Here is a 24,468-nt window from a genome sequence, read left to right as displayed (position 1 = left end):
GGTGTTCAATTCAATGAGGTTCAACCTCCAAGTTAAAAGGGGAGACAAATAAATATACCTTGGGATAAAAAGGGGGTTTATTTTTAGGGAAAAAAAAGGGAATCGCTGAAAATCCCCCATTCATTTACATGGGGAAAAGTGAGCCAGAATCAGTATTCTTACCCTACTGTTATTAATTTAAATCAGTATTTCTCATACAGTTTTAGTTTTTGCCACATTTTTATGAAATCCTTCTTCGATATAGTTGATCCAAATGCTGGGCAATGTGCCGACCCTGAGACTCAGCTTCCTGAAGCGACATTGCAATGTCACAGAAAGCCTAAGTTTCCTGGGTCACACTGAGAGCAACATGCGAAGCAGCAGTGCAAGTTCAGCCAGGAGAGATAATCCATGAAACCGTAATTGAAGGCTTTGTACACCATTATACACTAAGAATGGCAGAGGAAGGACTTGGTGCATTGTCAAATTCCAAAGGAATGACAAGTTGGAGATATGGTCTTCCCAAGACAGGTTGTGGCACATAGTAAGGGCTCTTACTATGTTGTAGTAAGGACAAGTTGTCCACAAAGTCCACAAAGGACAAGTTGTAGGAAAGTGATATTTAATACTCTTCCTTCCTGCTGATTTAAAACTGCCACTTAACTTGCTCAGATGACCTGCTGTGCTCATCACTGGCAAAGACCGTCTCTGCTGAAGCCCTTTGAACAATTGTCACGACGATGAAGCACACATGTTACTCAAAACCTCTCACAATGATCATTTTGAAAATCGAATTGTAAGCCCTCCCTTCTGCCTGTTTGCCAGTGACAAGTTATTTGAGTGTTTTTTTTTTTTTTTGGATCTTTTCTTCCTTGCCAATGTTTGCGTGCCGTATTTATGAGCCGCACACATTTCTTCCGAAGGGAGAATGAAAATTGGGACACGGTCTGTATTTCGCAAATAAATATCCTGCCATACGGTTGTACACTTTACGGCTGAAACTGGCCAGTGATGTCTATCCGTGTCTGCTTTTTGAAATAATCAGAACAAAAAAGATCGCCGTGCCATCCACCGCTTCCCGCTTCGCTTTTCACGAGCTCGCTTCCTCGTTTTTCTCATAACATCACATCATAATGTGTCACTTTGCCTTTGGATGGGTCAATTATTCGACTTCGGTCAATCATCTACATCTGCTTGGGTCAAACATTGCCACACACATGGGGGATTTTACATTTTCACTCTGGGCTTATGTCGTAGAACAACAAATATATATATATATATATATATATATATATATATATATATATATATATATATATATATATATATATATATATATATATATATTTATATATATATATATATATATTGTAAAATACACACATGATCAATTTGGGTTTCAAAGAAATCTAAAATATCTCAGATGAAGGAATTACTTCGCCATGTGAATGACGGTTTCATTTCCTGGACATCATCGTTTTGTATGCAGCATGTGGCTGCTGGTCCACATCATTGTTGGGAGTGCGGCTGTGCTGCTGATGCAGTACCCCTTGTAGGTTAGGGCAGGAATTTGTGATTCATTAAGTGTGCCGGAGATAGCTCACCTGCTCTTCTTGAAGGACACCATGGTATCTTCCACATCCACCAACTAATGCTAGCAGATGGGATGCCCATCGAAGGGACAGAACACACATTGATGCCTCAGCCTGTCTACAAAACACCAGGATGACAGTTTATAGCATTGGCTCTTAACCTGAGGGGTGCACCCCCATAGGGGGGGCGTGAGTAATTTCCAGAGGGGGCGCGAGCCCAGAGAAAAAAGTAGGAATTTCTCAAATTATTTTTGGAATTCTCTTAACAAGTGTTTGCAAAATATCGTGATGAACATAAAAAACAAAAGTATCGCCTTTAATAATTTTCGTTTTCTATTCGCGACTCGGCCTACCATTTTCTGCATTAAAATTCATTTTAAAATTTGACATTTATTTAAATTTAATATTAAAATTTATATTTTATTTTAATTTTAATATTAAAAATAAAAATTCACACATTTGCAGTACTCATTTCAAACGAAATCATTCGCAATGAGTGCAAAAAAGCGGAAGTATCTTGACGAATATATTCGATTTGTATTTGTGTCTCTCCAAAAGGGTGACACAGAGGTACCCCCAGGGGTGCAAATTAACATTTTTATCCACCGGCCAGAATTTCTCCCGGCCAACAGCAGAATTTCTACCGGCCCGATAAAATAAAGACAAAAATCAAACTCACTCATCCACCTAACCTCACCCATCAAACTCGCTCATTAACCCAACCTCACCCATCAAACTCACTCATTAACCCAACCTCACCCATCAAACTCACTCATTAACCCAACCTCACCCATCAAACTCACTCATTCATCTAATCTCACCCATCAAACTCACTCATTAACCCAACCTCACCCATCAAACTCACTCATCCACCTAACCTCACCCATCAAACTCACTCATTAACCCAACCACACCCATCAAACTCACTCATTAACCCAACCTCACCCATCAAACTCACTCATTCATCTAACCTCACCCATCAAACTCACTCATTCACCCAACCTCACCCATCAAACTCACTCATTAACCCAAACTCACTCATCCACCTAACCTCACCCATCAAACTCACTCATTAACCCAACCTCACCCATCAAACTCACTCATCCACCTAACCTCACCCATCATACTCACTCATTAACCCAACCTCACCCATCAAACTCACTCATTCACCCAACCTCACCCATCCAACTTACTCATCCACCTAACCTCACCAATCAAACTCACTCATTAACTCAACCTCACCCATCAAACTCACGCAGTCATCTAACGTCACCCATCAAACTCACTCATTAACCCAACCTCACCCATCAAACTCACCCATCCGCCTAACCTCACCCATCAAACTCACTCATTAACCCAACCTCACCCATCAAACTCACTCATTCACCCAACCTCACCCATCAAACTTACTCATCCACCTAACCTCACCAATCAAACTCACTCATTAACTCAACCTCACCCATCAAACTCACTCATTCATCTAACCTCACCCATCAAACTCACTCATTAACCCAACCTCACCCATCAAACTCACTCATCCACAACTCACTCATAAACCCAACCTCACCCATCAAACTCACTCATCCACAACTCACTCATTCACCCATCAAACTCACTCATTCATCTAACCTCACTCATCTAACTCACTCATTAACCCAAAAGCGTCATCAAACTCACTCAGTCACCTAACCTCACCCATGAAACTCACTCATTCACCCAAATTCACTCATTTATCCAACCTAGGCATGAGAAAATGCGTCCAAACCGTGCCAAACCGTCAAATCTCTCGCAATCACGCGTGATTTGGAATGACATGAAAACAGAGAAATGGCCGCCGCAAAATTACCGGTGATTTCTATGGATTTATGCGGACAAAAACAGTAGTTCTAGTTGAGAAAACTAGTAGAGAAGCTAGTACAAATTGTACAAAATAACAGGAATCACCGGTGATTCGCCAGCCAGACAGGTAAGGCAGTATTGTGTACCTGCCCAGCACAAAAGTTCGGCGCCATTGGCGACTGGGCGGCCGTTAATTTGCACCCCTGTACCCCAGTGCCGAATATGCTACAAGACTCTGAGCAATGATGACATGCAGCCCACACACTTGGAACGCCACTTAAAAACAATGCATCCTGCTCTAGCTGCCAAACCCAAGGCATTCTTTGAAACAAAAAGGCAGTCCTTGAAGCAAGCTAAGATGGACAGCAGTGGAGCATTTCGGCAACAGACTTCAAAGGTTGTTTAGGCTTCCTATGAGATCGCCATGTTGATTGCAAAGAGCAAAAAGAGCCATAACATCAGAGAGACTCATAAAACCAAGTGTACTGTGTGCAGCAGAGCTCGGTCTGGGGAAGAATAGTGCGAACAAGCTTTCCCAAATCTCTCTTTCAAACAATACCGTCAAGGGAAGGATCGATGAAATGTCTCAAGACATCAAAGATCAAGTTCTCGACCAAGTAAGAGCTTCTCCTGTATTTGCCATCCAGTTGGACGAAACGACTGATCATGCTCAGTGTTCTCAGCTACTGATGCATGCTTGTTTCGTGTCAGGCAATAGTGTAAAAAAGGAAATGCTCTTCTGCCATCCCATGGAAAGTTATACAACAGCAACAGATATTTTTCAAGTGGTATAAAACTTCTTCCAGGAAAATAAACTTTCATGGGACTCACTGGTAATGGTGTGTACTGATGGAGCTCCGGCCATGCTTGGTTTACAATCTGGTTTCATAACAAGAGTGAAAGAAAAAAAGTCCATCTGCTATAGGTACGCACTGCATCCTTCATCATGAAGCCTTAGCATCCAGAACTCTACCTGCTGAAATGAGGGATGTCATGAACCTGGCTATCAAGGTAGTCAACTTCATCAAAGCTGGAGCCTTAAACAGTCATCTCTTCAAAAAGCTGTGTGGATATGGATTCTGAACATCAAGCCTTGCTTTTCCACACAAACGTATGATGGCTTTCGAAGGGAAACATGCTTGGATGGCTTTATGAACTACAACAAGAAGTGGCAACATTTCTAGATTCACAGCAGAAAGCAGATCTCCATGACAAGTTCCAGTCTGAAGGATTTTTGCTCTCTCCAGCTTACCTGGTGGACATCTTTGAAGCCCTGAATCCCATCAACCTCAAACTCCAAGGGAAAAACATCAACATAATCATGCACCATGACGTCATTCAAGCTTTCATGGCCAAACTCGACCTCTGGAAATGTCGAATTCAGGATGGAAATACAGTACAGCCAGTTTTGTTAACTTGGATTCTGCTCTCATTCACAATTACCTTGATTCTGAGTTAAAGAAACAAATAATTACTCATCTGACTGAATTGAAAGCAGAATTCATCAGATACTTTCCGGATATAGATGAGAAGTGCGAAACCTGGAAATTAATTAGGAATCCATTTCAATGTGAAGTACCTGATATTTCAGACAAAGTGCAAGAGGAGATTCTTGAGTTAAAGTTCAACTCCTCGGCTGAAGAAGACTTCAAAAAACTGGATCTAGAGACGTTCTGGGTCACGTACCTTCCTGTTTACCCTTTGATCTCACATCAAGCTCTTCGGATTCTGACAATGTTTGGATCAACGTATCTTTCTGAAGCTGCATTTTCCATGTTCGTTGCTGTCAAGACCAAGTACAGAAACAAGCTGAACGTTGAAGGGGACTTGCGTTGTGCTCTCTCTGGCATTCGAACACACATTCAAGATCTGGTAGCTAAAGAAGTAACCTCAAGTATCTCATTAAATATGCTGTGTACATGAGTGTTGCTTATACAGAATTCTTTGTTCAATAAAAAGACTAAAACCACATTTTTGTTCAGTTTTTCCTTTTAATTCAGGAGGGATTTTTAATCATTTGGTTGAAGATGTGAGAGGGGGGGGCGTGGAGGCAAGGACCAACTACTCGAGGGGGCGTGATGGTAAAAAGGTTAAGAACCACTGGTATAGAGTATGGTCGGGATACAAACCCTGACCACGGAGCTGAAACGTGAGTACGCATACCTCTAAGTTGTCCTTCCTCCTCTCTTTGTGAATGAAGAAAGTGAAAGTGCAGCGACTTCAATTAAATTTACATAACATTTCTCCTCATTGCTGGTTGGTACCAACTGTTAGAGATTAAGGAATCTTTAAAATCTTCGAATTTTAACTGAAATTATTACCTCTGCCACCTTAGGTGGACGGAGGTTGTTTTTCCTTTTTTTTTTAACCCATGTCTGTCTATTTGTCTGTCTGTCTGTGAGCAGGATATCTCAAAAAGTTGTGGACAGATTCGGACGAAATTTGGTGGTCGGGTTGACTGCGTTACAAGGCCAAAAAGTACACATTTTGGTGAAGATCCGGATGCTAAAAATTTTTTAAGTGCTTCTTCACCATTGAGAGATAGTGCCAAGAACAATATATAGCACAATATCTCAAAAAGTTTTGGACGGATTCAGACAAAACTTGTTGTACTGGTTGGTTGTGTGGCTAGGAAGAATTGATTCAATTTCGGTGGAGATCTGGATCCAGATACGAGAATTTAATTATTATTTAAGTGATTCTTCACCATTGAAAGATCAGGCAAAAAATAATTTATAGCATGTTATTTCAAAAATTTCTGGACCAGTTATGACAAATCTTGGTCGATGAGTTGGTTCGGTGACGAGAACAAGCTGATTCGGTTTTGTTTAAGGTCCCGATCCCGATCCCGCTATCAGTGGGATGCAAAACATGAACTGTGCAGAATTAATGAGTGCAGAATTAAAAAGGAGGAATTTCTTTAATTCCTCCTTGTTAATTCTGCACTCGTATGTCTGCAATGTACCTCCGGTATATTTTCGGTTGAGGACACAAATGTCTCCTCGATTGTTTGCGAATTTTATTTGGAAACTCTTTCTTTGCAGAGAAGGTGGTTCTAGGAAAAATACAACTAGTCAAAAAGTGAGTCAGGAATGTGTTCATTTCTACCTTATCCTGATGTTCCTGTTGATTGTTTGAATTTGATTGCAATCCCTCTCTATCGAGTGCAGCCTGTGGCTGCTGGTTGCATCATTGGTTGGGACGCGGCTGTTCCGCTGATGCAGTGTCCCCCTTACCAGTACACTGATACTCATTTTGCCGACCTCGGAAGGATGACAGGCTGAGTCAACCTCCTGGTGTATTTTTTTAATTCAGCGGCCAACGGGGCTTGATCTCAGGACCCTGGGATCCCAAGCCGCCTACCTAACCACTAAGCTCACACCAGGCTTTTGATTGCAATAAACACACAATTAGAAACTGTTTACTATATTCATCTCCACATCTGCTTTTTCTGCCATGCCCCTCCCCCCTCCCCCATCTCCTCCTACTTCTTTTGTTCATCCAGTTTGACTTTGGCACCCTTCCCTTGTCACTACCCACACCTGCCACCACCTTCAATTATCTTCCCCCATTTTTCTTTTATTTACCCTTAGCCTATTACTTATTTGCCTGTTACTAATGTTTCAGTCCTCTCCATCTACTTACCTTCCCAACATACTTCTTTCATTTTAAAGTGCAACAACACCCAAACCTCCACCAACTTTACAGGATTTTCACTCCTCCATGCTCTCTGTTCTACCTTGGTGGTTTACTGTGCTCAACGTGACTCTGCAGTTATCACTGTTGTTTGTTTATTCATCATTTCTCTGCTTGGATTATTTGATTTGTATGGGAAGCATCTTAAATACCCGTGTTTAACTATAGGGCAAGGATTTGGAATTTGGCCTGGATAATCAACACACAATGACTTACTCTGTTTCAAAAAAAAAAGCCTTGGGATCTCAATTGTTCATTTGTAAATGTTAGCAGATGCGGCAGCCATATTAATGTCCTCTCTGAAAGGTCAACATACTCTGTGATGCAACACTCTGCCAACTAAGCACCCAGGTGACGGTCACTGTATATCCACTACCCTCCGGAATGTCTCTCCTCGAGTGAAAACTATTTCCACTCATTTAAAAAAAAATAAAAAAATAAACCATCAATGTCATGGAGGAGGTGCAAATATTTCATGCTTTTCCTGATGTGGAGAACGCTTTGAACTTCAAGCAAGTTATGATGATGATCCATGAACTCCAAGATACTGATTTTTTTTCTCCATCTCTCATACTCTTGCAATGTACTCGTGTCTATCTGAATATCTTCCAGCTTTCGGGCATTCACTAATCAGCGCATTCTACCTGCTCTCCCTGTCAGCTTAGCATTACCTTTGACAAAACATTGTAGACGAATGTTCGGAGAGAGGGAATTCTGGAAAAAAAACTCATCAGTACCTTCGCATAATTAAACCATTTAAATGCCTGGAAGAATATGCGGTCTCCTGTGAACACTGTGTTATACCGTCCTTAGGGCCCTGTCACACCTTGACGTTTTAGCCAGCGTATGGCAACGTATCAAAATGTATGTAAAACGCTGGCGTACGCTGAACTATTGATTTTTTTTCCAGTTTTGGGCGTATTCATAACGAGTTGGACACATGCATAACGTATTAGTAACGTACACAGAACGTTTCGATAACTTATACCAACGAATGCTGAGCGTGTTGTCGGCGTTCACAACCTATGCCCAATGATAGTCTAACTTATGCATAGCGCGCGGCAGCGTATCGCCGACGATCACGTGGCGTAGCCTATTAATAGGCTGCCGCTCAACGATTTAAATCATAACCGCACAAGTAATCGAAATGTCAACATCACCGTCATGCCGAAGAAAAAAAACAAAAAAAAAAAACATGGAGTCTGGAACACTGACGGGTTCCTCCTGTGAACCCCATTTTTATATACCAATTCCCCTAAACGCTGCCAATACGCCATTATACGGGAGCTGTAAGTTAAGGCCCAGTCACACCTTGACGTTTTAGCCAACGTATGCCGATTTTTGAATTTTTTTTTCTAAAACGCTGGCACACGTTGAATACGTTATGGGTAAGTTTTGATAACATTGAGAGCACGCTGAAAAACACTGCCATACGTCGTTGTACGTTGGCTTTAAATGTTGTACTTTTCGGTTGTCCTCAAATTTTTTCATGCTTGAAATTTCACGACGTATGCCGGCGTATGACTCACACGTTCCGCTACGCTGGCCACAAGTTGTATGCACGGTCTGCGATCGTTGACAGACGTCAACACATGCTACTTGTAAGTGAATCATAAGTTGAGACACGCCGAGGTAATGTTTAGCGTACCCGAAACTTATTTCCTACCTATGATTAACGTGTTGTTGGCACGTTACGCGATCGTTGCCACACATCGACAGACGTTACTTTTAAGTTACTCATAGGCTGAAAGACGTCGGTATAATGGATCGTCCTTGCGTCAGCGTCCACGGCCACGGCCAGGACACTTATTTGCAGCATTCTTCAAACTTTTCTTCGGCATGACGAGGATGTTCACACTTCGATGTCTAGCTTGGCTATGATTCCAATTGTCCATCGGCAGCGTCTATTTAAAATAGTCGAGTTTGAGCGTTTTAACACGTTCAGAAGAAACGCTTCAAGTTTCCAAACCCCAGCGTCAAAAAACAAAGGCGAGTGACAGCAATTTAAATCGTTCATTGTAATAGTTGAGTGGTGCCGTTTAAAAGTCGTTGAGTGTAAAAAAAATCCAATTGTTGAGCGCAAGCGTCTACTTTCAATAGTGGGGTTTGAGCGATTTAGCACGTTCAATAGAAACGATTAAAATTTCCAAACCCCAGCGTCAAAAAACAAAGGCGAGTGACAGCAATTTAAATCGTTCATTGTAAACAATGAAAATAGTTGAGTGGTACCGTTTAAAAGTCGTTGAGTGTAAAACAAATCCAATTGTTGAGCGCAAGCGTCTACTATCAATAGTGGAGATGCAGCCATTTAAATCGTTGAGTTTATCATTTAAATCGTTAAACGCAAGGACGATCCATCATAACCCACACCCTCCCCCTCACACTCACCTACTACTGCCAACATGAACAAACTACTACTAATACTAATACTGATACTAATACTAATACTGATACTGATACTGATAATGTTACTGCTGACATGGACATTGACTCAAAAAGGAACTCGAAAACTCTGTTGGGTTCCCCTTTTATGAGCAGCATTTTTATATACCAATTCCCAAAACCGCTGGGAACACGTCTTTATATGGCAGTTGTAAGCGAGAAACGCGTTAATTTATTTTTTTTGTCGACCGGAAGACGTCATTGGAATACGTCTACATACGTCGATGTGTGTTGGGACTACGTAAAGAATTGGTTCAAAGCACGTCAAACATATGTTAGAAATAAGTTTTGTGTAAAAAAGACATTACCGCGATGTGTTTCGACTTATGAGTAGCTTATAAGTAGCGTTTGTGGACGTGTGTAAGCGTCCACATATCGTGTGTAAAACTTATCCCCATCGCATGCGGAACGTGTGTCATACGCCGAGTACGTCGTAAAATTTTGAACATGTTTAAAATTTCTTGACGTACTCTACTTACTACGACGTATGATAGCGTACTTTAGCGTTGTACTCACGTATACCAAACTTACTCATACCGTATTTGACGTGCCCCAACGTTTTAGACACATTTTTCTTAGGTCGGCATACGCTGGCAAGATCGCCAAGGTGTGACCGCGATGTTGTCACTTCCATTTCTACGGCAGTTATGATTCGAATCGTTGTGCGTCAGCCTTTTAATAGGCTACGTCACGACATCGTCGGCGATGCGTGCAACGCGCTATGCCGAAGTTAGACTATCGTTGGGCATCGGTTGTGTAGGCCAACAACAGGTTCAGCATTCGTTGGTATAAGTTATCTATAACAGAACGAAACGTTGTGTGTCCATTACTAATATGCATACGACCAACTCGTTATGAATACGTCCGAATCTTAAAAAAAAACATCAAAAGTTCAACGTCAGCCAGCGTTTTACATACATTTTAATACGTTGCCATCGCTGGCTAAAACGTCAAGGTGTGACCGGGCCTTTAGAAACACCTTCAGTTAGTTCTGTGGTCGTCCAGAAGATGTCAAATACGTCTACATACGTCAATATGTGTTAGAGATACGTTACTCACAGGTTCAAAGCACGTTACTCATAGGTTAGAAATAAGTTTCGGGTACGCTAAACATTACCTCGACGTGTTTCGACTTATGAGTAACTTACAAGTAACGTGTGTCGACGTGTGTCAACAATCGCATATCGTGCCTACAACTTATGGCCAGCGTATGCAGAACGTGTGAGTCATACGCTGGCATACGTCAAATAATTTTGAGCATGCTTAAAATTTGTCGATGAACTCAGCGTACTACGACGTATGCCAGCGTGCTTCAGCGTGCTCTTAACGTATACCAAACTTACCCATAATGTATTCTACGTGTGCCAGCGTAGTCGCCAAATTTTTCATACATCGGCATACGCTGGCTAAAATGTCAAGGTGTGACAGGGCCTTTTTTTTTTTTTTTAACCTTGTCGAGGCTCGTCTGAGAGCGAACACACAACTCGCAGCAATGGGGCATGAGACAAGAGGGGCGGGAGTGGAAGGGACAAAACAGTGGGGAACAGACGCATTAGGTGAACTGTGGAAGGGAGAGGGATGTGGATGGGATGGGGAACATGGCGAAGAGAAGATGGACATTACAGGGACTTTCAGGAAGGAAAGCAGGGGAATTGAAGGAAGTGGGCTTGGGTGGATTATCGGGGGTAGAAAAGATCGAGGATTTGGATGGGGGAAGATAAGAGGTGGTGGTGAACAGCTGTTTTGAAAGGCTGGAGGGAAGAATGGGAAAGAATAGAGTGAGGAAGTTTATTCCAAAGGTGGGAAAAAAGAGGAATGAAAGAGTGAAGATGAGCAGTGATTCGTGATTTTGGTAGTTTTACCAGAAGGGGGTTGTTGGCGGACCTTCAGCGCCCTGTGGAAATGTGGTGGGGACAAATCGCAGAGAGAGCAGGGGGGGGCAAGGCTGGAGAGGAGTCGGTAGAAGACAGAAAGACCACCGACCAACCTGCGATGATTGAGTGAGAGGCCCAAAGACTCAGCTTCATTGAGGGAGATGCCGATGATCTTAAATGCCCTGGTTTCGACAGCGTGAAGCCGAGAAAGGTGGGAGGCAGGAGCACCAGCCCAGAGGGGAGAGCAGTACTCCATCAGGCTACGGACAAAAGCTTTGTAAGTGGTCAGGAGCTCAAGAGGGCCGAGGAAGGACTTTGCACGACGGAGGATTCCCAGTCGGCGACGGGCTTTTGAGGCGAGGTTGGAAATGTGACTTTCCCAGGAAAGGTCATGGCAGATAGTGAGACCTAGAAGCTTGAAAGAAAAGACTTCTTCCAGAGGATTGTTGAGAAAGTGGATGGGGGGGGGGGGGTTGTAAGTGGTCCTTTCGAAGAGACATAGTGAGAGTGTGAGATTTGTCTGGATTGAAAGACATGTTCCACGTGTTGGACCAGTTTGTGATTTTATCCAGATCTGCAGTGAGTGAAGAAGCTGCTGCTTGCCGGTCTGAGGGATGACAGATGGTACGGCAGAGGGTGGAGTCGGCGGCAAAGAGAAATAGAGGATTTTCCAGAGAGTCCGAGAGATCATTGATGAAAAGCAGAAAATGAACAGGGCCCAGAACGCTACCTTGAGGAACTCCAGCCTGCACAGGAAGAGGGGATGAAAGAACTCCATTTAGGGCCACACGTTGACTGCGACAGGAGAGGAAGTCTGCGAGCCATGAGTGGAGATGGCCTTGAATACCATGGGCAGAGAGTTTGGTGAGTAGTGCAGGGTGCCAGACTGTGTCAAAAGCACGTGATATGTCCAGGGATACGGATCGGATTTCCTGTCTGGCATTGAGGACCTCCATCCATTGATGGGAGAGCAGAAGCAGCATATCCAGGGTTGAGTGACCTGGTCTGAAACCAAATTGATGATTGGAAATCAAGCCATTGGAGAAGAGGAAGGATTTAATGTCTGAAGCGATGATGGATTCCATAACCTTGCTGATGATTGGGAGAAGGCTGATTGGTCTATAGTTACAGGGATCTGTTTTTGCACCTTTTTTATGCAGGGCAGTGATGTTAGCAGATTTCCAAGCAGATGGCAGATGACCTTGGGCAAATGAGAGGGTGAATAGAACAGAGAGAGGGTGAGCAAGAGCAGAAGAGCAGGCTTTGAGGACACGTGGGCTGATGCCGTCTGGACCGGTTGCAGAATCTGACTCGAGGTTTGAAAGCAAGCTCTCCACCTTGTCAGGAGAAAAGGACACAGAGTCCAGGGACAGTTGTGTGTGACTGGGTAAGGTGGGTTGAGAAAGTGATGGGTTTAGGACACAAGATTTAGCTGCAAACACCGAGTTTAGACATTCAGCTTTATCACGTGTGGAATCAGCAGTGCGGCCATTTGAGGTAAGGGAGGGGATGGAGTGGGAACATACACCAGAAACAGATTTGATTAAACGCCACCAGGATTTTGAGGAGGGAGAGAGGTTTGAGAGTTCAGACTTGAGATGAGAAAAATGTTGTTTTCTGGCTCTCCTGAGGGTAGATACACACTTGTTCTGAGATTTGTGGAAAGAATTGAGATTACCCTCAGTTGGGTTTGCTTTCCATGAGGCAAAGGCAAGTTGTTTCAGGACAACTGCCTCACCACAAGCTTCAGTAAACCAAGGGCGGGAGGAAGGGTAGGACAACTGAACACGAGAGGGGATAAATCTGTGCATGAGAGAGAGCAAGTTTCTTTGAAAGAATTCCCAGGATGAGTTGATGTTTGAGAAAGTAGTGATAGGAGACCAGTCTGTAAGTTTGATGGCTGCTTGGAGACCCTGCCAGTCAGCTTGAGTGAAATGCCAGACTCGACGGCGGTGAGGTGGTTCTCTGATAACAGCCAGAGAGATGTCCACTTTGACAAGGACGTGGTCAGAAGAACCGATTGGAGAGAAGGAAGAGCAGCAGATATTGTCAGGGAAATTTGTCAAAATCAGATCCAGAAGAGATGGAGTACCATTGGTTGAGATCCGGGTCGGGAAGTTGACCGATTGAGTCAGTCCCAATGAGTCGCAGAAAGCTTTTGCTGAGGTGCCATGGCAGGTGAGAGAGGTACCCACACCTAGCCAACTGGCGTGATGACAATTGAAGTCACCACATAAGAGGAAGAGAGAGTTTGGATGAGAAGATAGAACTTGGTCCATGTTTTCGGATAGTGAGGTGTAGATGGAGTCATCACTGTTCGGTGGACGGTACAGTACACATATAAACATGAGGTGGGAGTGGAGGGGAAGCTGTGGGCAGAGGTATTCCTGGGGGTGTGGGGGAGTGAGGATGGAGAGATGTGCATGGAGAGTGAGGAATAGAGTCTTTGATGAAGAGAGCAACACCTCCACCAGGAGGAGGCTCAGGTCTGTCATACCGTAAGAGGGAGTAACCGGGGAGAGATACTTGGGAGTCAGACACGTCTTGGGAGAGGAAAGTTTCTGTTAGGCAGATAATGTCTGGTTTGTCAGTGGCAACCTGCATGGAAAGATCTGAAAGGTTTGAGCGAAGGCCCCGGATATTTGAGGTACACACTTTTAATGAAGAGGTAGGGGAGGAGGCTTTGGGTGCAGGAGGTGGAGGGGGAGGGGGAGGGTAGGACAAGGGACGAGGGGGGGAGGTAAGGAGGGTTGTTGAAAGTGTGTGGGGTATCGCAGAATAGTGAGGGGAGGGGGCCGAATGAGGAGGAGAAAAGGCTCTGTGGTGCTGGGGGAGAGGGGGGACAAGAGACAAGGAAGAAGGCAGTTGAGGATTTGAGGAGGTGGAGTGAAGAGATGGAGGAGAGAGGGCAGGGAGGGAGGCAGCTTGGTGGATGAAAGGGGGGGCAACTTTGAGAAGGATGAGTGAGGGGGATGAAAGGTGGGAGAAAGGTGAGGGGGGGATTTTTGAGAGAGGTGAGAGGGAGGCTTGGAGGGAGAAGAGTGGGATGGTTGCTTTGAGAGTGAGAGTGAGGGGTGAAGGGAGTGAGTTGGTACTGAAGTTGGAAAAAAAGAATGGTTGATGGAAAGCGAACATCCATGGCAAACTGTGGTTTTTAAAAGTTTTAGGTCAGAGATGCGATTTAACACAATTCTTGATGGATGCAATGAAGGCGAATTCAGAGAATGGAGAGAAGAAGCGCTGTAATAGTTGGATTTTTTAGGCAAGGAATGGAGGAGAGGTCGAAATGAGAGCAGTCTGTTAAAATAGCAGAAGAGTAGTGCATTGTGAAACAGTAAAGAGTACCACATGTGTGAGAGAGGAAGATGAAGCATTATAAGATCGTTTTTGTTGTTAAAAATAATGTATGAGAGAGTTCAACAGATTAGGTCATGGAAGTGTAGAAAAAAATCGAGGAAGAAGACGAGGAGGAAGTTAATAGAAAGAAGAAGAAGCAGAATTGGGAGAACGTGAGCGTGTTGTTGTTGTTGTTGTTGTTGTTGTTGTTGTTGTTGTTGTTGTTGTTGTTGGGTTTTTTTTTTTTCGAGTCAGACATCCTTTTGCTATCCTTTGGCAGTAGCCTTTACACCTGATCTGGCTACTCGTGTGCAACCCAGCATCCTCGGATCAAAACGATGAGGAAGACTGCTGCTGACATAGCTGAGCTGTGTTGACCTTCACCCTGTTGTCCCCATTGGTTTGTGTAGATGAAGCACGCGGCACAGATGGAGGTGATATTATGAGTTCGACACGACCTAGATCTTTCCATCGCAAACGGGATCCGTGCGAGTCGCCATATGTGGCCAGCCGACCGCACCCGGCCATTCGAGTGTCTGATCTTCTGCAGCACATCGAGCACATGAAGTCGGGGGAAGCTTATGGCTTCAAGGAGGAGTACGAGGTGAGTTGGTGCATACGGATCAAGGTGAAGCATCATGTGCTCAGATGTCATTGTTTTTTATAACCTGAAAATATTTGTAGAACGAATTTATAATCACAATGAGATAAAAAAAAAAAAACATTAGGTGTAACAATATAAACTAAAGTTGAAGTAAGAAAATTCAAGGAAGAGGGGATTATATAGAAAGTGAAGTAAAGTTGATAAGTTCTGGAGGAGAAAGAGGGAAATGAAAGGATTGGAAGAAGATGGAAACAGAGGGGAGAGACAAAAAGGAAGGGGGATCCAAAGGCAGGATGATGAGTGGACCATCCTGCCATGTTTTGTGTCTACCATGGATTGTGGTAGGTTGCTACTAAGACGTGAAATCGGAAACAGAATTTACATGCCCACTATTGTAATCTCCTCGGGGGAAGAAGGCTCTGGTCCGAAGATTTCACTGCAGAGTGGGATTCATCCTTGACCACACGGTGGTCGAATTCCCTTGAGGATTGCTATCCTTTGGCAGTTGCTTTTTTTGGTCTTGAGTATGAAACGCCCACTTCCAAGTTATTCTTTGTCAAATCCAGCAATGGTTGTTAATGTCTCTTGGTAGACATGCCAACAATTTTGGAAATGGAGTGTGCGAGGTGTTAATAATCGGAAAATTCGGTTGTGCCTGCTCCTTATCGAGACGCATCTTTACCAACCATATGTGAATGGATCTCACCAGTTCCCAGCAAGTTTTTTTTGGTAATCAATAATGTCAGCCAAACATCCAATTGGCAAACAATGCTGATTGGTTCACATTTTGAAAATTGGAAGTTATCAAATCCATTTGTTATAAATTATTTACTTGACCCCAAAAGCCTTAAACTACTGACAGCATCTGCCTTTGTGTATATTCAGGACTTCGATTATCTGGCAATGGCCATCGAATGATTTTCAGAAAATACTTGGATGAATGATACTGAAAATTGGGAGATTAAGGTGAGCAATATGAGGGAACAGGAAGATTTGGGCAAAGCAGGACCTTTCCTGAAAAAAGGGACCCTCCCAGGAAGTACAGAACCTCTCCCCAGAGGTACTGGACCGACCCTGGAGGTACCGGACCCTCTTTGGATGTACTGGACCCTCCCTGTAGGCACCGGACTATTCCTGTAGGTACTGGACCAACCCTGGAGGTACCGGACCGTCTTTGGATGTACTGGACCCTCCCTGTAGGCACCGGACTATTCCTGTAGGTACTGGCCCCTCTTCAGATTTACTGGACCCTCCTGGGAAATGCAGAGCCCTTCCCAGAAGTAATGGACCCTCCACAGAAGTACTGTAACATCCCAGGAAATGTGGATCCTCCTGGGAAATGTTGCTCTTGATTTTTGCATGTATTTTTTTATTGCAGAGCATTTTTGTGCACTTATGTTATCGAACAATGATACAATCAATATATTAATAACATCAATATTAGGGTCTATTTGGAGATATCAAGATGCTTAAATTTCATATGAAACTACAATTCAGAACAATTATAAATGTGTGAAACTTTTTTCAGTCTGAATGAATGTTCAATGAAAGTGCACAGTTCCATTTAAAGGTTTATTTAACAGTAATTATTATGATTGTTAACGTTATATTTCCGAATATGCATTTTTATTTGCCACATCACAGTTATTGCACAGAATCATGAGCCTCACCCATGACTGAAGGGGCAAGGAGAGGGTGTTGTCGTGTGCGTGTTGTTGGTTCTTATCTCCATATGCAGGTTTCAGAGGGTAGAATGGAGCCCTCCCAGGTCTCGAAGTATCCACCTTTGTTTCACTAAGGGATCATACATGATTCATGGCCAAGCTGTGAAGTTTTCTTGTTCTCAAAGTTTTATGCCGAGGGCTCTTTCATGATCGTCACCAAGCCCCGAACAGCTTCCAACTGTAGTTTGCTTGTCGTAATATTCCCAGGGATGGTCTTTAATATCCCTGTGATGTTCTGTGTTTTTTATCATTCCCGTTGCTCTAATTATCACTGGTACAACGTTGGCATTCTTCAGCTTCCAATATATTTTCACTTCGTTGTTGAGGTCTTTGTGTTAATTTTCTGGATTTCTACATTGTTTACGCCAAAATCACTGGCTACTGACACCTTAATTAGCAATGCCGTCTTTTAATTTTTGTACCCAAGTACTATATCTGGTCACAATACTTTATTTTCTTTTGTTCAAGCTCGATGGGATCATTAGGTCATACGTGATACTGCCTTGGTTTCAATGATTGCTTTTGATTCATGTTTCCACGAGTTTTCTGGAACTGGGATGTCAGTTTTGCATATGTGCCGGTGGATTACTCTACAAAACCTGTTGCGTCTTTGTGTGTATGGCTGCTCTGACATGAGTTTTTTACATCCCGATAGGAGGTGGCTCGTGCTTTCTGTTTCTACCTTGCAGAACCTACACCTGTCTGATTGACTCAGTCATGCCATATTATTAAAGCCATTCGTATCGTATCCTTTGTCTTGGGCATTTATAATGATCCATTCTCCATCCCAGTAGAGCTTATCTCCTCTCTGCTATTCCAATGAGCCTTGTTTGTCTATACCTAGTCTGTCCAATTTTCTTTTGTACCTCCCTGCTCTTTTGTTGTTCTCCTAGTTGTCGGTGTGTATCTGTTGATATTTTGTTATATATTTTTCCTTTGTTGGTTCACGAGTCAGTAAGTGACCACTATATTCGTTATGGGTGTGTGTCTGTCTGTCTGTATGTCTGTCTGTCTGTCTGTCTGTCTGTCCCGAGCATAGCTCCGTGGGTTTTGATCGGATATTGATAAAATTAGGGTGCGAGGTTTGTATCGTGATCGAGTTGTGTTTTCCGGAGAAAGGACATGCTGCGCCCATTATGGATGGAGCCACGCCCAAAAGCATGTGTTTTTAGGGGGTAGCCGGTTTCAAGTTACATCTGCTCCGAGGGGGTTTGTCGAATCTGGCAGGGGTTTCAGTATTTGGTTAGCCCAATGGCACCTGCATAGCCCCACGGAGCTCGATTTTTCATTTTCGTCCCAAGGTCAAGGTCACAAGGTCACAAACTTCGAAAATGTCCAAAAAAAATCAATAAACTGGACATCGAGCTCCTAGGGGTTTCAATTGTTTCGAATGAAAGTTGGTATGCTAGTGGTGCTCTTCGAGTACTACAACTTTCATCATTTACGTTTTTCCCGATTCCCGCCAGTTTGCCCGTGGCGTCCCCTCGAAGGTCAAAAAATAAAAAAGGCGAACCGTGTACATTGCTCGTGAACCATCGTCGTCTCCAGACTTGTCTTTTTTTAGAGTCATTGGAGCCGTGTTCATTTCTGCTTCAGTTTCATATGTGACACCTTCCCGTTGCACCTGTCTTTGGAAATTTCTGGCGAGTTGTGTTCGGGACACCTTTTCTGGTTTACTGTCTTTGTCTTTACACATTGGATTCGGTAATCTGTTGAGCTTTTCACGTACTCAGCCAATCCTACGGTTCATTCTGTGCACTTGGTTGAGCTCCCTCAGGTCGCGACCTCATTCTCATCTTGGTAGCTACATGCTCAGGATGCAGTGATTTTTGTGGAACATTTTGTGGATTGGGAGGAGTGTCCTTGTTTTAATATCTAGTTTATTAATTTATGATTGTGGCTCGTTTATTATGCTGTAGCTCCACTGGAACACTGGTACTGCTTGCTGGTTTAAGGCTTTGATTTTGTTTCTCGGGGTGAGATACTGTATGTTTTCAAGATCAGCCTCCTTCTATGCAGGTGTTATTTGACAATTGTTTCATTTTTGAAATATTTGGTGGTATGGCCTGTGTCTAATCCGTTGTATTTGTATGATGTTTAATTTTCTATTTCCTGGATTGTTGTGTCTTGGTCAATTTTTATGTTTTCTGCTTTTGTTGGTTCACCCTGGACGAATGTACACTTGGCACACTTCTCTAAGCCAAAGTGTGTGTGCGTTTGTGTTTGTGTTTGTGTGTGCGATTTATTTCTAGACACAAGGGGAGGACCCTATCTGAAACATGAAATAATGGAATAACTAACTTGCGAACCGCTGCATGTTGTGTGCCATTGCCTTGGGGTCTCAGTTCCCTTAACCTGTGCTCCTGGGAACCACACCAACAAGAGGTGGAGATTCACTCATGACCCCCATCAAACTCAACCCCCCCTCCCCCCGAGGCCCAAAAAATTATCAGAGCTGGTCACTGGCAAAGAGCTTGTGTGGTGTTTGTAGGGTTGTTTCTGGATGGAGTGGTTACGATAGGATTTGTTGGTGCTTGCCGCTGAAGTGGAAGGAAGGAAACGGAATGGAATGCTGAGGAAGCGAGCAGACCGAGCATCATCCAGTCTGGGCATGGTATTGGGCAAGAGACGAAAATTGACAACCACACTCAATAGGCAGTTCTAAATCTTATGCGTTCTTTCTCTCTTTTTTGACTCATCTACTGTGGATGCACAAAGAGGGCAAAGCCCAAACAACCATTCTTTTTTGAGCGACCTCTGACTCGCAACCTGTCCTCACTCGAAGCCTGAGACCGCACCCCACTCACACTTCTTCATCAAGCACCCAGACAACTTCCTTTGCTCCTCATTACCCCCACCCTTACCATCCCTGCACTTCAGATGAGCACGTGCCCACATGTATGTGCTGGGTGAGACAGAGGTCACCAACACCTCAGCTTTTCTTATCTCTCTTGATCATCTCACCTTCTGTGGAGTGTTTCTGATGTCACCTGTCATGTTAATCGAAGTAAGACTGGGTAAGATAAACAGGTCAGGTTAGCTCTGCTGTTTGACCCTTTATTGCAATCTATATCAATATATGTCTTTTGCCGCACCACATGAATACTGTTTGTCCTTGCTGCCTGAATGCCCCCCTTTGAATAAACCAGTTGTCTTCACTGTGCCACTTGCTTTTCCTCATGCAGTCTTATCAATAAACCCTTGTAATTGTTCAGTTCAACCTGCTTGTGGTGTCCATTCCTCCAATGTTCCAGCACAGTCTGCATTATTGTTAGATGGGAAGTTTTATGCAATGTCATTTGCTCTCTTTAACCAGTATGTACCCTCGTTTCTCACTCGGCCGTACTTAATTAGACAGACAGGTTTGTCCTGACGGCACGGACGTCGATTCATTGAGTTGGCTCCTTAGGTAACCGATGTCAGATGGGGAACCCTGTTAGATTTGACATGTTCATTGACGTTTGTGGTTGCTCAACTACCCGCTGGGCCTGCAGTGTTATCTGCAGCATGTCGGCCTGCAGGGCCAGGCATTCGGGATGAACCCGAGTGTTTCCCTTGTCCATGGCTATATATATATATATATATATATATATATATATATATATATATATATATATATATATATATATATATATATATATATATATATATATATATATATATATATACACACACACATGTATATGTAGCCTGGTGTTGGCGCAGTGGTTAGGGCAGCGGCTTGGGATCCAAAAGGTCCTGATTTCAAACCCCGTTGGGCCACTGAATTAATACACCAGGGGGTTGACTCAGCCTGCCATCCTTCCGAGGTCGGTGAAATGAGTACCAGTATACTGGGCCGGTGTATACCCTGGTTAAAATAGGTGTACCATATCCCTGTGTCGTAAGAGGCGACCAGGGTTGCGTCAGGAAGGGCATCCGGCGTAAAAAATGTGCCAAATCACTATGCGGATCATGCGGATGATCCGCTGTGGCGACCCCGAACGTGAGCAGCCAAAAGAAGAAGAAGACATGTATATGTATATGTATATATTGTTATGGATTTCAGAATCCGGTCTGATGAATGCATCCACACATCCAGGTCCTCAGACAGTTATTTCCTCAAATGCATGTTCAAATTAGCCCCATCCCCATGTCTAATCGGATCTTAAATGTGATGCTTTGAGAAGGGTAAAGGATAGATCCCCTCTCTTATGGGAAGCTTTTTTCTTTACGACAAACACGTTTACACAAATTTCTTTCACGAGCTCTGAAGCCTGCCCCCACTCTTCCTCAGCAACAATCTTTTGCAAGCTCTGACGCCCACCTTTTTTGAGAGCGCACAGGTCATCATGATAACCGTGCGCAAGTGTGGTGAGGTGAGCTTGGGGCGGACTGCACCCGCGGAGACGGCCCGGAGATATAAAACGAACGAGAGGTACGTTCCCTGAGGAGAAAAGCAAGAGGAAAAAAGCGGGAAAGAGAAAAGCGGAGAGGAAAGCGGGGGCGGAAAGAAAGCAGGGCGAAAGAAAGCCAGGGAGGGAGAAGAGAACGGGAAGTAAACTTGAGAAGCGAGCAAGAAACAGGTGTCTGACCAGTGTCAACAACGAGACAATTCGTCCTTCCCAGTGCTTCGGCAAGCGAGCGTGTGGTGGGTGTGATCAGTGCCGCCAACAAGTGAGGCACGGGTCGGTCACCAACTACACCAGGATCGAAACCACGACATACAATCTCGGTGCCCTCCAGACCTTGACTGGCATTCAAGGCTGTTCGCGAGAGGGTGCACGGCAAGGCTGGGTGCTGGCGACGGACGTGACACACACGCACGCATTTCAGGACGTTTTCACTTCACGGACGACTTTCTGGTGAGCAAGAGGATTCTATCCTCCCTTCCCCTGAATGATCTGTTGGGTCCCCTTGTCTGTGTTTAGCTGTAAGTAAGTCAACCCCCGATAAGCATTTGCTCTTTGTCTCTTTCCTGGCATTTTGATTGATTTTGTTTTGAAATTTATTCCTTCATTTACCTCAGAAAATAAAAAGTTCTTTCCATTTATTTATTTTATTATCAATAAATTATTTGTCGATTTCCAACCTGTCCTTGTTTGTCCTTTCCTTCCATTGGTCTAACATTGTCCGAACCTGATAGATTGGGAGGTAATGACCACAGATTTGACCAAAAATCGTCGGCACGCACCAGCGGTTAAAACGCTTGGCTGCCCTAATTAAAATATAATCGAGATAACAATGGTGCTTTGCCGAGGTTGCGCTCCCCGCTCAAGTCACTACATGACCTCTAGTTAAATGGAGTAATTAGATGGTGGACACTGGAACTCGTGATTGACTGGGTGGCGTTCGTGGTTTTGAAACAACCCACCGTACCACAACGTTAATTGTGAGCGGTGGCCCCAGGCCCGGCTCTACCAAGGACAACCGGGGAATTATCCCCCTGAGTGACAAGTTGGTGTCTCGGTATCCGTGGCAGCAACAATATATATATATATATATATATATATATATATATATATATATATATATATATATATATATATATATATATATATATATATATATATATATATATATATATATATATATATATATATATATATATATATATATATATATATATATATATATATATATATATATATATATATATATATATATATACTGAACAAAAATATAAACGCACCAAGCAATTGTTACTATTTTACCTCGAACTCATTAATACTAAATCTTCACAACAATTTGGTTATAGAATCCATGACAATTGAGCATTAAATTTCAAAGAGTTCCTTGAGAATTCTGGCGACAGTCTTTGCGCTACAACAGCCGACACAACCGAGGTGTCACTGTCAGAGTTCACACAGTCAGTAGCGGGTGTGTCCACCGTTGGCGTCGCGCAGAGCGGTGCATCTCCGGCGCATGGACATCACCAGATTATCGCCTGCGCCTGTTATGCAGCCCGACAGTCTCATCGGCAGTCCTCGTGGCCGGTCGGAGTCGATCCTGGAGATGTTGCAGCCTCATGTGACGATCCTGACCGGCGGTGGTCACACGTGGTCGCCGGGCATGTGGGCGGTTCACGGTGCTTCCAGTCTCTCTGAGGCGCGTTCTCAGGCGGCTAATGGTGGAGTGGTGGACATTGAAGTGTGCTGCAGCGGCCCGTACTGACGTCCCAGCATTCAGCATGCCAATGGCGCGCTCCCTCAAGATTTGTGACATCTGTGGCATGTTGACATTTGGCACCAGTCCACATTTTGGGGAGGCCTTTTATAGGGCAAGCTATAGGGAGTGTTTGTGTCCTGGTCACGCTCACTGACCATCACTCTGTCAAGCCCCATGGTGCTCATGGGAAGGATTACTCAACGTGTGAGTCCACACACTCAGAGTGGTCAATTTCAATGGGAACATCTGTCTTGAGCAAAACAAAGGAACCATTGCTCAAACATATCATCGGTTTGACCATTTTCCCATAATGGCAATCTTGACTTAGATATTTAGGTTGGTGCGTTTATATTTTTGTTCAGTATATATATATATGTATGTGTATATATATATATGTGTGTGTATGTATATATATGTATATATATATATATATATATATATATATATATATATATATATATATATATATATATATATGTATATATATATGTATATATATGTATATATATGTATATATATATATATATATATATGTATATATGTATGTATATATGTATGTATATATATGTATATATATATATATATATATATATATATATATGTATATATATATGTATATATATGTATGTATATATATATATATATATATATATGTATATATATGTATGATATATATATATATATATATATATATATATATATATATGTGTATGTATATATGTATATATATATATATATATATATATATATGTATATATATGTAACCGGGCGTAGTGGCGTGCGCCTGAAATCCAGCTACTCGGCGGCTTGGGTTGGAGGATCGCTTGAGGATGGTGGCTCTGCGCTGGGCCGCGCTATGAGAGGGTGGAAGGCAGCCCGGAATCATGGCGAAACCCAATCCTTATCCCTGTGTCGTAAGAGGTGACCAGGGTTGCGTCAGGAAGGGCATCTGGCGTAAAACCTGTGCCAAAATCAGTATGCGGATCATACGGATGATCCGCTGTGGCAACCCCTAACGGGAGCAGCCGAGAGAAGAAGAAGAACAACAACAACAACAACAACAACAACAACAACATATGTATAAAATAAAAAATGACCGTTTTTACAGCCATTTTTCCCTGCTGTGCAGGGGTTAGGCTTTTTCTTGAGGCAATGTTTTATGGCCGGATGCCCTTCCTAACGCCAACCCTGGTCGCCTCTTACGACTCACAGGGATATGGTATACCTATTCTAAC

The 24,468-nt window shown here is 43.3% G+C and overlaps 1 protein-coding gene across 6 annotated transcripts in view; it reads left to right on the top strand.

The window, feature by feature from the left end:
- LOC147020304 (receptor-type tyrosine-protein phosphatase kappa-like) overlaps positions 1-24,468 on the top strand; it is a 374,226-nt gene that overhangs the window by 216,951 nt on the left and 132,807 nt on the right. For all 6 annotated transcript variants that reach the window (XM_085895598.1, XM_085895596.1, XM_085895595.1 and 3 more), the window contains one exon: positions 15,169-15,362. In XM_085895598.1, coding sequence (XP_085751724.1) covers positions 15,169-15,362 — 194 coding nt within the window. The remainder of the gene's footprint in view (positions 1-15,168; positions 15,363-24,468) is intronic.

The sequence above is a fragment of the Eptatretus burgeri genome, chromosome 9 (assembly GCF_056783735.1).
Source record: "Eptatretus burgeri isolate ZD-2024b chromosome 9, Ebu_testis_v1, whole genome shotgun sequence".
Classification (NCBI taxonomy): Eukaryota; Metazoa; Chordata; class Myxini; order Myxiniformes; family Myxinidae; genus Eptatretus; species Eptatretus burgeri.
This window is presented reverse-complemented; position numbering and strand designations above follow the sequence as displayed.